Here is a 14,591-nt window from a genome sequence, read left to right on the forward strand (position 1 = left end):
TGCTGGCTACCCTGTAGATGCTCTTACACAGATTTAGAAGACAGAAATTCACAGAAGCCATCTTCCTGCCCTCTTGCACCCTGCTGGTAAGAAAAGTTGTAACAATATAATTTTTCTGCAACAGGGTTCTAATACCTAGCATTGGAACCATGGCAGTAAGGGCAGTAGCTTCTGATTCTAGCTTCCCAATCATGGTACCCTAGCTATGTGTATACACTCTTGGTCTTCGTGCCTTGTATGAGTTTTTCTTTAAAATACCTAGAGTGGTTTCTGCTCCCTGCTCCAAATTCAGCAAACTGGAGAAGAATTGTTAAATGATGCTATGACCATCCAATCATTTTTTTCAAGTATCTTTTCTTCTAATACTGCAGTAGCCTCAGAATATGTCTTCTTCTGGCCCTTTCCCCTTTCTCTGATTCATTCTCAACACTCAGTCTAATCTTTTAGAAGCACAAAGCTGATCCTATCTGCCCCCTGTATTGTCAACCATGAAGAGACCTAAACCTATGGTTACACAATGATGTTGATAGTCAGGGCTGGCTCAAACTCATTCTGATGCTCTTTACCCACCCTCACGGTTTGGGGAAATTTTCATATGAACTCCAGGAAGGAACAAATGATAGGGAAGAATGTATCTCTTTAGCATTACCATCTAATGTTCAAACATAACCTAAATCCACATTACATACAAGCCAAGCCCGTAACAACTTTCCCTTATCTCCACCTCCACCTTCACCACATCTTTGTACCATGGCTTTTAAACACGTCAGTACTATTCTGCAATATATGTATATGCCAGAATTAAATAATTATACCATATATATGGCATAATTGTTTTTATATATAATTGTAATCGCATTTAGTTATACATACAAGTGACATCTCTGTTCAGAAATTATATATATACACAATTATTTATATATATAAAACAAGCAATTACACTATATATGGTATAATTATATACAATTAAAATATATATAACAAATTTTTACAGTATTATATTATATATATGTATATATAATTTCTACTATGTGCTAGGCACCATGATAAGTGTTGAGGACACATAAGAGTCTAGTGGAATCTTAGTTTGGATTACTATAGAAGCAGAACCTGTGACAAGATTTTAATGCCTGTCAGGAGAAAAATGAGTCAGGGAAGAAAAGACAGCTGATAATGGATGTCATATCAGTTAAGTTTCTCAAGTGGATAACTGGAATATAATCCCTTTGTAGAATTCTGGGAGCCCGTAGAAGACATCCACATCCAAATTATCCCATCCAAAAAACTAAGGAGCTAGCCGATTGATATATCAGCACCCATGGGTCATAGGTTGGCTGAAGAGAATGGAAGTGGGGAAGGTCACAAGTCCTGGCATTTCTGGGCTGCTGTGATCATGAGCAAAAAGAGCTTTTACTGTCAAAGAAAGCCTTCAGGCAAAGAGAGGCTGACAGTTGGAAGTCCAAAGATTTGCCGTGTGATGGTAAGGCCAAGATATGAGTGCAACTGGTGTGGTGGAAATAGTTTTGTCCATATGGTGTATGACTCAGCGGGGATTTATTTATTTATTTATTTATTTATTTATTTATTTATTTATTTATTTTTGACCATGGAAAGGGAAATCAAAGACTGCTTTTATTGATGCACAAATAGACCCACCCATGATTTGAAAGGGGTGATAATATTAACACAATCATTATCATCAAAACAAATTAAAACACAAAGGTATCTGAAATGACTTTATAGTAATATGATGCCTTAATAAATTAAGGAAACTGCTCTGAGTGGCTTCTTTCAGTGGGGATTTATTGTCTCTCGCCCTCACCTACCAGATGTCAGCAACACCATGCCCCGAGTCTGTAACAATGAAAAATCTTCAACATATTTTCAAAAGCCTCCAGTCAATGAGATCGCAGAGTAATTTGTGTTATGAAAAAAATAGTATAGGCTCCTTTAGAAATATCTAACTCACACTTGCGAATCCTCAAGAAAGTAACTCCTAAGCTACAACCTAAAAAGAGGACTAGGAGTTAACCAGGTAAAAGTTTAGGGGGAGATGAATATCTAGGGTAAAAAAAGCATAATCCGAAAAGGCTCAAAAACAAGAAAGGGGAAGCCTATTCAAGGAGGTGAACGAAGTTCAAGAATTGGATAATACTTTGTAAGGAGATGGGCAATGAGATGAGACTATAAAGATATACAGGGGCACATTTATGCTGAGCCCTTGAGGCTCTAATAGGTCTGAACTTTATCCTGGGAGGAATGGGGAGACTGCTGAGAGTAAGAACATGACCATATTTGCAGTTTTGAAAGATTAATGTGTCTACTGTGAGGAGTATGGTCATTAGGGGAGTAATTCTGGAGAGAGGAAGGCCAGGTGAAAGACTATCACAACGATCCACATAAAATGTAATAGCAGCCTGATCAAGACAACTTGTATGTGGGTAGAAAGACTTGGAGCCAATAAGTTTAATAGAGAAGAGGAAGTCCTGATTTGGTGAATGTGGAAGTTGTATAAAAGAGAGCATCAAGGATTTTATAGAGAGCAACTAGGGTGATAGTGGTTGCCAGTTCTTGAAATAAGTAATCACATGAAGGATTCATTTAGGGGACTTGGTGTAGCCCCATTGAGAAATACTAATTTATAGTATAAGTTCTTAAATTTACATTGAGTTTAAGAAGTCTTGGAAATATCTGAACAGGGATGTCAAGTAAATAGTTGTATAGATAATCTGAAGCTCAGGTGAGAAAGATTGGGATTGATTTAAGACGTAGATGGTATTCAATGCCATTAGTAGGATGCATGCACCCAGAAAGAACACATATAGATAGAAAAAAAAAAACAGGGAAGAAATCCAGAAAACATCAATAATTAACATATGGACAGATAAATAAGAGGATGCAAAGCACCACTATCTTCATTAAGCATCTTACTGGATGAACCATTTGTGCAATTTTCACCATAGTCCAGAACTAAATAGAACCACTGTGCCAGCCAAATATTTTCTAACATTGCAAAAGTATTTTAACAATCCATGCCCCTGGGAGTTGCTATTCTCTCATCTTTTCTGTTGGTCTTCCCCAGGTTTTACAGCACCTATTTCAGTTTCTTTCCCAGCTCCCATTTGACTTCTACTTCCTTTTAATTATTTCTCTGAACTTAAGGAGAATAAATCTTCTTTTATCAATAGTTTGCTATTAAGGCAAGCATGTTTTTTTCCTTGTCAGGGTTATGAGGTTTCTATGGGGGTTTGTTTCACCCTGTGCCAGCTTCACTGTGAATCAGGCTCAGATTATTGGAGCCAAGGGTCTGGTTAGTTGTGCCTGCCAACAGCCCAGAATCGTCTCCAGTGTAACAAAGAGGAGCACAATATCAATCCAGCTTCATGAGTTCTCAGGCTGGGAGTGGGATTCCCAGGGTTTATGAATTTGTTAACCAGTGATGTAGCACATATTGTCAATTAACAGGAAACTAGAAGGTACTAGAAACGTTCGATTTTACTACACTGACAACTTACACTGGAGGGTTGTACCCTCTTAATCTAACAAGTTAGGAATGTGTTTTGTAATTCTTACTAATTAATGAAAATTAAGAATGAGTATTAGGTCTAAAACAAGATTGGAAAAAGGAAGTTATTAGATTAATTGTCAGTAACTGACAAGTAGCACTCCAGAACAGCCAGCTTTTCTCACTGAATTCCTTCCAGTGGAATTCAGATCTGGCAGATGTAGTTCCACTGCAAACAATCAGCAAATGTAAGCCAGTAATACTATAAAAATATAAAGACAAAATTAACGACTTTGCACAGGTGTGTAAATTATGCATTGCATCTAAGGGAGAACCAATCATATCATAGACGTTAAAGATTTCTGTATTTACTATGGCAATTTTCCATTAGAGGGTAGTAAAGTGTTTTGCTTGTAATAAATTGTATATTTAGGAACAATTTTTTGACCAGTAAAAGGGTCTTGAAGAAGGAATGCCTTGTTGTAATTTTCAAAAAGACACCATATGGGCTAGTGGTGGCCCTAAGTCATCCATCCTAGATGTTTTTAAAAATGAGGGTGCTCTGAAATTGTTTCAAGTATTTTGACTGTCTCCAAATGACGATCAAATTTCAGTGTTAAGTCTTATCACCTGAGGCAAGTCATTTAACTTTATGAGGCATATTTTCTCTTCTGTAAAATCAGAGGCTTGGCCAAATGATTGTTGTAGTCTTTTTCATCTCTTCAACCACTTTATGTAGCAGATAAATCTATGGCTTGTTTAAGCAGCATGGATCTTTGAGGAGTCTTCCAAAGGTATCCAAGAAATTGAAAAAATATATATATCAAAGTTAATATCTTATTAACTAAACATAAACTTCAGGTAAAAACTGTATTGTAAAAGAGAGAAGAACAACCCACTTGTGTTTTTTGACATCTACTAAGTGGCAAGCATTTCTCTCTCATTATCTCATTAATTTTTATAATCATCGTGGCAGTTACTGTTATCCTCATTTCATAAAGAAGAGAACAGCTAGTATGTTGTAGAGCCATTCACATTGTGTAGTATGATCTGTGTCTCGTTAATCTAGAACAAGGAAAAATTGATAATACAAATATCCGTATTATCTGAAAAAGAACAAAAGAGGCAGAAAGATTTGAAAGATGTGAGTATTAAGTCTACCAGAATGGTTAGACCAAGGGTCCACAAACTGGCTCGAGGGTCACGTCTGCCTATCACTTGTTCTTGCAAATAAGGTTTTACTGAAACACAGCCATGCCTATTCATTTATGTATGGTTTATGGCTGCTTTCACAATATATAGGCAGAAATAAACAGTTGTGATATTTTTGGTAAGCAAAACAATTGTGGACTCCTGGTAAATCTGTATGTTGATATGTTTATAACCATAACCTGCTCATTAATTCCCAAATCCTTTTATTTACTTTTATTATTTACTTTTATAAATTTACTTTTATAAATTTACTTTTATTATTAAAGGTACTGCAGGAAAATTTGTTATTGAGGGATAATGTAGTGTTTAATTACATATAGCTGTGTTCACGCTTACTGACATTGCCTTTTCTATTACCACATTCAACACTAACCTTAGATCAGCTCTTCAATCAGATCCCCTTTAATTCTCATTGTCATCACGAAGCACAAACCAGTTAACTATACTGAGAGCTCAACTGGATCCCAGTTCTTACACAGAGTGCTAGTTTTTCAGTTCCCAATTCATCTGGGCACCATTTTAGATAGAGAATGAAATCAACAGGACACCAGTTGTATTTCCTAATCAATTGAGTCGAACTGAATGTCATGGTAAGAAAAAAAATTCCACAACAAAATGTTTTTACTTATTAATAGATTATTGATCTCCATATATTATCTGTGACAGGTGGGACCAGGCCTTAATCAATTTTGATTGTTTTCAAACAGCAGGAGATGTTTTCTCAACTGTCACATACCTCACACGTAGTACCTGCTTCTTTCAAGGGCAGAATTAGTTTCACGTGCCAGGATATGAGCACAATTTGTGAAGTTTAAACAGGTGCTTACTTTGTATCTCTAAAGGCAAGAGGTTTTTTCCCCAAGAAGCAAATAAACAAATTGTATTTGTAATTTAATTTTTTATAACAACTTGAGATAAAATCCACATACCACACAGTTCAAACATTTAAAGTATACAATTCAGTGGTTTTTAGTATATTCAGAGTTGTGCCACCATTACCACAATCAACTTCATCACCCCAAAAAAGAAACCCTATACTAATTAGCAGTCACCCCATTTTCCTCCCTCAGTCTAAGCAACCACTAATCTACCTTCTCTTCATATGTATTTGCCTGTTCTGGACATTTCATATAAATGAAATCATATAATATGTGGCCTTTCATGTCTGGCATTCTTCACTTGGCATGTTTTCAAGGTTTTTCCATGTTGTGGTGCATATCAGTACTTCATCTCTTTTTTATTGCTGAATAATATTCCTTGTATGGATATGCCATGTTTTGTTTATTCACTTGTTAGTTGATGGAAATTAGGGCTGTTTCAATTTGGGGCTATTATAAATAGTGCTGCAAAGAACATCTGTGCACAAGTTTTTGTGTAGACACTTGTTTTTATATCTCGTGGGTATCCACCAACAGTGGATGAGGGTTCCAGTTTCTCTGCATCCTCACCAACACTTGATATGATCACTTTGATGATATATCTATTCTAGTGAGTGTAAAGTGATATCTCATTGTAGATCTCATTTGCATTTCCCTGATGGCTAATGATGTTGAGAATCTCTTCATGTGCTTATTGGCCTTTTGCATATCTTCTTTGGAGAACTGTTAATTCAGATCTCTTGTTGATTTTTAAAAACTGAATTATATGCCCTTTAATTATTGTTATAACAATTCTTTATATATTCTAAATACAAATTCCTCCCTTAACTAATACATGATTTAAAAAAAAATTCTCTCATTCTGTGGGTTGTATTTTTGCCTTCTTGATATTGTCCTTGGAAACACAAATGTTTTTAATTTTAATTTACCTATTTTCTTCTTTTGTTGCTTGTGTTTTTAGTGTCATTTAAGAAATCATTGCCTAATTCAAAGTCAGAAAGATTTGCACCATGTTTTCTTCGAAGATACTTATAGTAGTAGCTCTTATGTTTAGATCTTAAGTCCACTTTCAGTTAATTTTTATATACAGTATGAGGTAGGAGTCCAATTTCATTATTTTGCATGTGGATATCCATGTTTCCAAGCACCATTTAATGAAAAAGACTATTTTGCCCCCATTGAATTGTCTTAGCACCATTTTCAAAAGTCAGTTGACCATAAATGTGATCAATATTTCTGGACCCTCAATTATATTAGTATTTGATTCTGTCTGATGCTGTCAATTTTGGGTGTTTTTTTTGTTTTTTTTGTTTTTTTTTTTTTTGAGTCAGGGTCTAACTCTGTCATCCAGGCTGGATTGCAGTGACCCAGTTATAGCTCATTGCAGCATCAAACTTCGGGGCTCAAGCCATCCTTGCCTCTGAATAGTTGAGACCACAGATGCATGTCATCACATCCAGCTGATTTTTGTTTGTTTGCTTGTTGTTGTTGTTGTTGTTGTTTGTAGAGATGGGATCTCACTGTTTCCCAGGCTGCTCTCCTGGCCTCTAGCAATCTTTCTGCCTCAGACTCCCAAAGTGTTGGGATTACAGTCATGAGCCACCAAGCTTGACCAATGTTGAAAATTAAATTGTTTTCTTAATATCATTTTTTATTTATTCATTGATACTATATCAAAAGATAACCAATTTCTGTATATTTGATCCTGTACCTGTAACTTTGCTGAATTTATTTATTAGTTCTAATGTGTTTTTTTTGTAGATCATGTCATCTCCCATCTCTATTTAGTTACACTTCTTCCTTTCCAATCTAGATGCCTTTTATTTTATTTTCTTGTCTAATTGCCCTTTCTTGACTGTCCAGTACAAGTTGAATAGAAATGGCCAAAGCAGACATCCTTGTCTTGTTTCTGATCTCAGGGGAGATAATCCAGTCTTTCACCCTTAAGTATGATGCTAACCGTGGGTTTTTCATAGATGCCCTTTATCAGGTTGAGGAAGTTTCCTTCTGTTCCTAGTTTATTGAGGGTTTTTTATTTTACATTTTTTACTGTGAAAGGGTGTTGAATTATGTTAAATACTTTTCCTGTGCCTAATGAAGTGCTCTTGTAAATTGTAATTTGATCTTATCTATTCTCATTTCCAAACACTCAAGAGAAAACTGTAAGGAACTACATTTACAAAATAAACCATAACTTTACAAAAAGGGCATAAAATAGCATTTTGGCAAAAACTTACAGATAGGTAATCTAAAGGTATCTAACTGTATCAATTTTAAAAATACAAAAATATAACTTTATGAGGAAATTTTTTCTGACTAAAAAAGTAAAACTTCATCTGCTGGTTATAGGAAAATATGTTCTTGTAAGAAAACAGTGGCATAATAAATTAACAAATAGCACGATCATCACTTTCACATACATATTTATAAAATACAGGATAGAATTATTAAAATTCTCTGTTAGTAGCTGACATCTCCTGTTCCAAACATTTCCATATTAAAATACAGATTTATAGTTCAAAAACTACATTGTGTTAACCAAAACATATTATGCTTTACACTTTAAAACAGCACATTAGCAAACCCATTTATCACACACGTTCAGAGCTGTATTGCCTGGGAAGAAAAGAACAAAATATAATTCCCAATTATGGTTTAATTGTACTCTGTGTAGTATATATAATGCCTTCTGCTTTAATTCGCTCCAATATTGGTCCATAGATCTCCTTTGAAAAGGGCCCCATTAGGCCTTTGGCTCCAATTTCACCTGGAAGAAAATAAATGTATAATTACCATTTTAAAGGTAGTGTCAGAGGTTAATTTCCCCATCAAGAGTCTCCACAAAAGCAAACTCAGAGTCAATGAATTCTTGGAGGCCTAGGCATTTTTTAAGTAGCTGCTTAAAAATGTCCCTTAGTAAATTATTACTTAGTCAACACTTTGAAAGCAAAATCAGTTAATTTTAGATTGAAAGCATAGCCGGACCTAGGGATATTGTCAGAATTTGTACACTTAACTGCATTAATTACTGCCAGGACAATCAGAGAATAAAGTAAAGTAAGAAGTCAATCTGACTGGTCAGCTTAACTTGCTAATATCATATTTTTAAAAAGGCAAGACACCAACAGAATGAGTTGTAACAAGTTTGATTATATGGGCACAGGCACCTGTCAGCATGACTGAAACATAGAACCTGGGCACTCTCACTAGAGGCCACAATGACCCCAACTTCTGTCACTTATTTCTTCACTGATTCCTCAATAACTAAGTTGGTCATTGAATTTGATATTAGCTGATATGCTACTATATATTTTTTTCATTATTTCACATTTATATGCTTTGATATTTTCTACTCCCCTCATTCTTTCTTGAGAGCCAAACAGAGGCAATGCTTATTGAATGTCTATGTGATCTTCTAGGGAGAGTGGAGAATTGAAATTTGTATTCATTTAGTCTAAAATATATATTGAGTACTAATAATATACTGAGATATGAAGATTAATAAAACTTAACCTATATTCTTGAGAATCTGGAGTGAATATCTTTTTCTATTTTAGAGTTATCACTCCCAACATGGCAAAAACCAAAGAAAGAAAGGAAGGAAGTGACCATTCCCTGGGGACCCCTCTATGTGGCAGCAGATTTATGTATTATATCAGTTAGTGTCACAACAACTCTATGAAATAGGGATGGCAATACCCACTTTAAATATGAGGAAACTCTTGCTCAGAGGTGCTGAGTAACTTGCAGCCCATCACTCAGCCACCTTGTAATTGAGCTGGAGCGAAAATCAAGTCTATCTCCAAAGCCCCCATGCTTTACTCACCAACAGGGGCCCTCCCTGGCAGTCCGCGCTTGGATCTTCTAAGATGGCTCACTTTTAGTGAATGCCTGTGTTATACTCAAAAGCAATTACTTGATGTCCAGGCACCAAATGACTTGGAGGTGATATGGAAACAGGCTCATGCCTCAAATGAACAGACTTACCGTCAAGCAACATTTTGGCTGCCATGGCGGTGGGTAACCCCACGGTTTTAGCCATGGCTGAAAAGCCATTGATGTCCCCATAAGCCACAAGATCAATCGTTTTATTTTCTAAATGTCCAGAAGGATGTCTGATTCCAAAGCTGTCTCTCATCACAATCATATCTTTTTCTTCAGGACCTTAAAACAAATAAAGATAAGTAAAAATGCCACTATCATTACAACTCAAATATCGTTTACCATCTCCTCCTCCTGCCCTTCTGGTTTTAAAAGTTTTCCCTCCTTTTATATATGATCACTAGACAATTAATTACACAGCTTTTTAGCCCAAAGTCAAAGTGAAAACCTCAAGGAAATTAGAACTCTGATTGCATTCCTTTATCTGGGATGGTATCACCGTATCCTGTTTACAGACACGAAGGCACTGCTTTAGAGGCCTTTTAGTGTGCTCCAAAAATGCTTCTTAGGCATTTGCCTAATGCATTAAAAAAAAAAAAAAAAAAAAAAAAGGTAATGTCAGGCACAGTGGCTCATGCCTGTAATCCCAGCACTTTGGGAGGCTGAGGTGGGCGGATCACCAGGTCAAGAGATGAAGACCATCCTGGCCAACATGGTGAAACCTTGTCTCTACTAAAAATACAAAAATTAGCTGGGCATGGTGGCGCACACCTGTAGTCCCAGCTACTCAGGAGACTGAGGCCAGAAGAATCTCTTGAACCTGGGAGGCAGAAGTGCATTGAGCCAAGATCACACTACTGCACTTCAGCCTGGTGACAGTGCAAGACTCTATCTCAAATAAATAAATAAATAAACAAACAGTAAAACTATGTTTTTCCTTTTCTATAATAACTATCTTTATTTTTACTTAATAATTCTCAAATTCTTCTCCCTGGAAAAATAGTCCAATTGCCTTTTCGTCACACCACATCTTCCCATTCCAGCTGCTTGGCGCCAACCTTCCAGTATGATTATCTGCACTGACTCTATCTTTTGATTCTTCTTCAGGTATATTTAGCTAACACTTCATAGCCTACCATAGGAAAGCTTCATGACCAAATGCTTGGAGAGGGCATCCACAATGGACTCTGCCTGAGGGACTTCTTCATCCCCAAGTAAGCCCAACCTGAAAAGCACAGGAGATGGCTGCATTAGTTCAAGTCCTATACATGTTCTCATTTGGGAAGCAAAAGGGAGCTCCTTGAATTTAATCTTGAAAGGGCAGAATTACAAGATAGTAACTCAAGTTGTAGGATTTTCCTAAAGTGTAAAATAATAACAATATCAATGTTTTAACCTTCAGAATCATCTCCAGACTCACCCAGACACTACTCCCCGGAGCAGGGCAGAGATGATGCATTGTAATCCCATGTTCTTACAAAGCTCTTTATGAGATTAACTTAGAGGTTAGTTCTCCAACATTAAGTATACCAGCAGGATGCCACAGCAGTCATATGAAAGAATGTTTTAATGTAATATTCTCTGACTACTCAGAATCTCCTACAGGAAAGCAAAAATACCCCACTATGCTTGGGAACTGAGTGATAAAGTGTTTCCAGATAAGCATTTCTCAAATTATAATTGCCATAGAGCTCCTTTTTTTATCTACTCTCTATGACCACATGAACATGGCACATGATAATCTCTCTACCCACATTAGAGCAACAAATTAATCAAAGACAAATGTAAAATATTTAACTTTTTTTTTAGTAGAAATTAGCAATCATTGATCCAGTATATTTTGCTCTAAGTTGAGTGGTGGGTGCCTACCATTCAGCAGCCTCCAACTGGGTATTGTCTCCTCCTAGTTTCTTAAGAACAGCTTCCTTCAACACATTGTGCTCAGAGGAGGGTGAAATCCCAACTAGGTCACAGAGGAGTTGTTTCTGGTTAGAAAAATAAAGACAAAATTTCTAAGTCTCTAATAATTTTTTTTTAATTAACTGAAAAATTATCCTACTAAAACACTGAACTTCAAATACACCTCAAATTTTAAAATTAAAAATAATTGGAAACAGGAAATTGTAACACATACACATACATATACGCATCTGCATACCTACACATCAATAAATAGCTGCTATTCCAAAATGATACTTCACCAATAAAAATGGGTTCTAAGATCAACTCAATACAAAACAGATGGTGTGCTTCTTACTAGCACATTCCCTGTCTTTGTATATCCTCTCTATCACTATTTTTTTACCCATTCTCCCCCTACCCTCTAGCAGTCCATTTTGACCAGGATGAATTGGAAAAGGCTTACTGCAGTGGTTGCCAGTAGCAACCCAGGTTCTTTTGTAGGTTCAAGAGATAAGAAAGACCTTGCAGTTAATAAAATCTCAAAGGAAGAACATGTAAACAGTAGCCATAGTTTTTTCTACTTTCGAAACAAGACTTTCTCTAGGCTCCCAAAGGAAATGCTATGCTCTAGATCAGGAGTGAACCAATTGGTTCACAGACCAAATTTGGCTCACTGTGTTTCATTAAATAAAAAGTTTTATTGAAACACAGTCATGCTCATTGGTTTATGTATCGTCTATGGGAGAAGTGAGTGGTACTGACAGAGACCATGTGGCCCATAAAGTCTAAAACATTTATAACCTGGTCTTTTACAAAAAAGACCATCCCTAAGAATGTCTGCACCAACCTTCTCAAGCCAGCTGCCTCAACCCCAGGTTCTCTCTGCAGATATTTATTCACTCCTACCCAACAAGTAAATTTATGAAAGGTAAAACTTAAGATTGGAAAGGTTCACAAATGCACACACAAAAAAATGAGTGTAAAAGCATCACAAAGAAGTGATGAATGCTTAAGGTGGTAGATACTCCATTTACCCTGATGAGGTTATTACACATTGCATGCCTATTTCAAAATATATCATGTCCTCCATAAATACACACACCTACTATGTACCCATAAAAAATTAAAAAATAATTTTTTTAATGAAACTAGCTAGCAAGAATACCAAAATTTTTTTTTTGAGATTTAATAGAATTAGCAACATTGGTCCTTTTCTCCTTGTGATACATTTCTGGCATTTCTATTGGAATATGGGCACACTAGTTTAAGTTGAATGACCAGCTGGTAATGAGTTAATTCTGAGCAGTTAGTGGAAGCTCTACTTCACATTCATTTCCAAGCCTCCAAAGTTCATTCCAACTCTGAGGCCTTAAGATTTTGGTAGAACAAAAGATGGACACATAAGCTTGGTAACTGAAAATCAAAACACTCATAGTTCTAAGTAACCACATGAGAGTATTGACAAGATTTGGAGGTTGGGAATCCAGTTCTGTAATACACTAGTAACTCTCCTGGATTCTCACTTTCAGGAAGCCCAAGTGACTCCCATCACTGGGTCACCACTTAAACGACTGGAAGAGCTCAGAGCTTAATGCAGAGAGCAAATCCATCTCTTACCATAGCTCAAGGAGCAGTCAAATGATGTAAGTTGCTGCAGGAAATAGGCCTGATATGTGTCAGCCCCATACCCTCTCCATTCTTCCACAACAGTGAGGGGAAAGGGGGCTTCAGAATTACGATTTATCTTCCTGCTCATAAGCTAATAAATGGGTTCTTTTGTTGATCCAAAGCAGAGTTCACCCCCGACCATTTCAGAAGGTATTTCTGAAGAGGAGCAGATAGAACGTAATTCCAGAGTCACTCACCCAGGTGAGAAAGTTGGCCTCAGGTCTGAAGGCAGGAAGTGCTTCTCTGTTTATAAGACCTAATTTTACAAATCCATTCAAAGCTTTCATATATCCCTGAAACAAGAATTAATAAGCAGTATATAAAATGTTTTTCTTCCAATGAAAAAATATAAAATATTTTTGAAAAGAGGGATCTTCATAACTAATTTAGAAAATAATTGTTTATATTGATGATATGAGTGCTACAGCTCTTTTAGAATTTGCCAAGCAGGTTTTCTCATCTTTACTAGAAACCCCTCTCCACAACCCACCAAAAAAAAAAAATGTATTGAGGATATAGTTACAACTAATTTCAAACTCAAACTGAGATCAATAGTGTCATAACAATTCCACTGGTTTACATAAAAGACCTTGCAAAACTTAGGTCTTTACTTCTGTTTCTGGGTAACATGTGAATGAAATTTTCTGGCAGCATAAGGGCAAATTTTCTTATGTGTTATATGCTGTCAGCTCAGCAGAATATTATTTAATAGAACAGTCAGTTGAGCTCTTTCTTATAATGGAAGGAGGAACTTGTAAGAATATCCTCCTCGGGCCGGGCGCGGTGGCTCACGCTTGTAATCCCAGCACTATGGGAGGCCGAGGCGGGCGGATCACAAGGTCAGGAGATCGAGACCACGGTGAAACCCCGTCTCTACTAAAAAAAATACAAAAAATTAGCCGGGCGCGGTTGTGGGCGCCTGTAGTCCCAGCTACTCGGGAGGCTGAGGCAGGAGAATGGCGTGAACCCGGGAGGCGGAGCTTGCAGTGAGCCGAGATCGCGCCACTGCACTCCAGCCTGGGCCACAGAGCGAGACTCCGTCTCAAAAAAAAAAAAAAAAAAAAAAAAAAAAAAAAAAAGAAAAGAATATCCTCCTCAAAAGCAGATAATCCAATCTACTGATTAGAGCCACTACCCCCAAGATATACGGAGAGAAGAAAAAGAGGTAGGAATCAGAGAGATTTTTCTAAGATAATGATGACATCACCACTCTGATAAAAATTCCTCATATGTCTTTCATTGTCTACAAAGCAAACCTGAGGTCCTTGGTATAGTATATAAAACCCATCACAATATGCTCATCTAACCTAACTCACAGATCTCCACTTTTACTATTCCCCAAATGCGCTGTGTTCCTCCAGAAACCAGGGCCTCCGTATATGCTGCTCCTGTAACTGGAATGTGTTGTCCATACTTCTTCATTTATGAAATGTTTTCTCCTCCCTTCAGACCTAGTTTAGCACCTCTTCTGAGTCCCCTAGGTGAGTGGAGACTCCCTTCTTGTAGCATTTTGTATATACCTTTATCATGGCAATTAATACAGC

At 36.7% G+C, this 14,591-nt stretch overlaps 1 protein-coding gene and 1 non-coding gene across 3 annotated transcripts in view; one reads left to right on the plus strand and one right to left on the minus strand.

Annotated features, from left to right (window-relative positions):
* Positions 1 to 8,001: 8,001 nt before the first annotated feature.
* The window catches only part of AASS (aminoadipate-semialdehyde synthase), a 74,779-nt gene continuing 68,189 nt past the window's right edge, over positions 8,002 to 14,591 (minus strand). For both annotated transcript variants that reach the window (XM_015134796.3, XM_077998091.1), the window contains 5 exons: positions 13,245 to 13,340; positions 11,347 to 11,462; positions 10,614 to 10,702; positions 9,583 to 9,759; positions 8,002 to 8,362 (listed from right to left, as the gene is read on the minus strand). In XM_015134796.3, coding sequence (XP_014990282.3) covers positions 8,244 to 8,362; positions 9,583 to 9,759; positions 10,614 to 10,702; positions 11,347 to 11,462; positions 13,245 to 13,340 — 597 coding nt within the window. In that variant the 3' untranslated portion in view covers positions 8,002 to 8,243. The remainder of the gene's footprint in view (positions 8,363 to 9,582; positions 9,760 to 10,613; positions 10,703 to 11,346; positions 11,463 to 13,244; positions 13,341 to 14,591) is intronic.
* Positions 13,464 to 13,525, plus strand: LOC114677215 (U7 small nuclear RNA). The gene has a single exon (XR_003728511.1). It is a non-coding gene; the product is annotated as a U7 small nuclear RNA (small nuclear RNA).

This window comes from Macaca mulatta, chromosome 3, assembly GCF_049350105.2.
Source record: "Macaca mulatta isolate MMU2019108-1 chromosome 3, T2T-MMU8v2.0, whole genome shotgun sequence".
NCBI classification, from domain to species: domain Eukaryota; kingdom Metazoa; phylum Chordata; class Mammalia; order Primates; family Cercopithecidae; genus Macaca; species Macaca mulatta.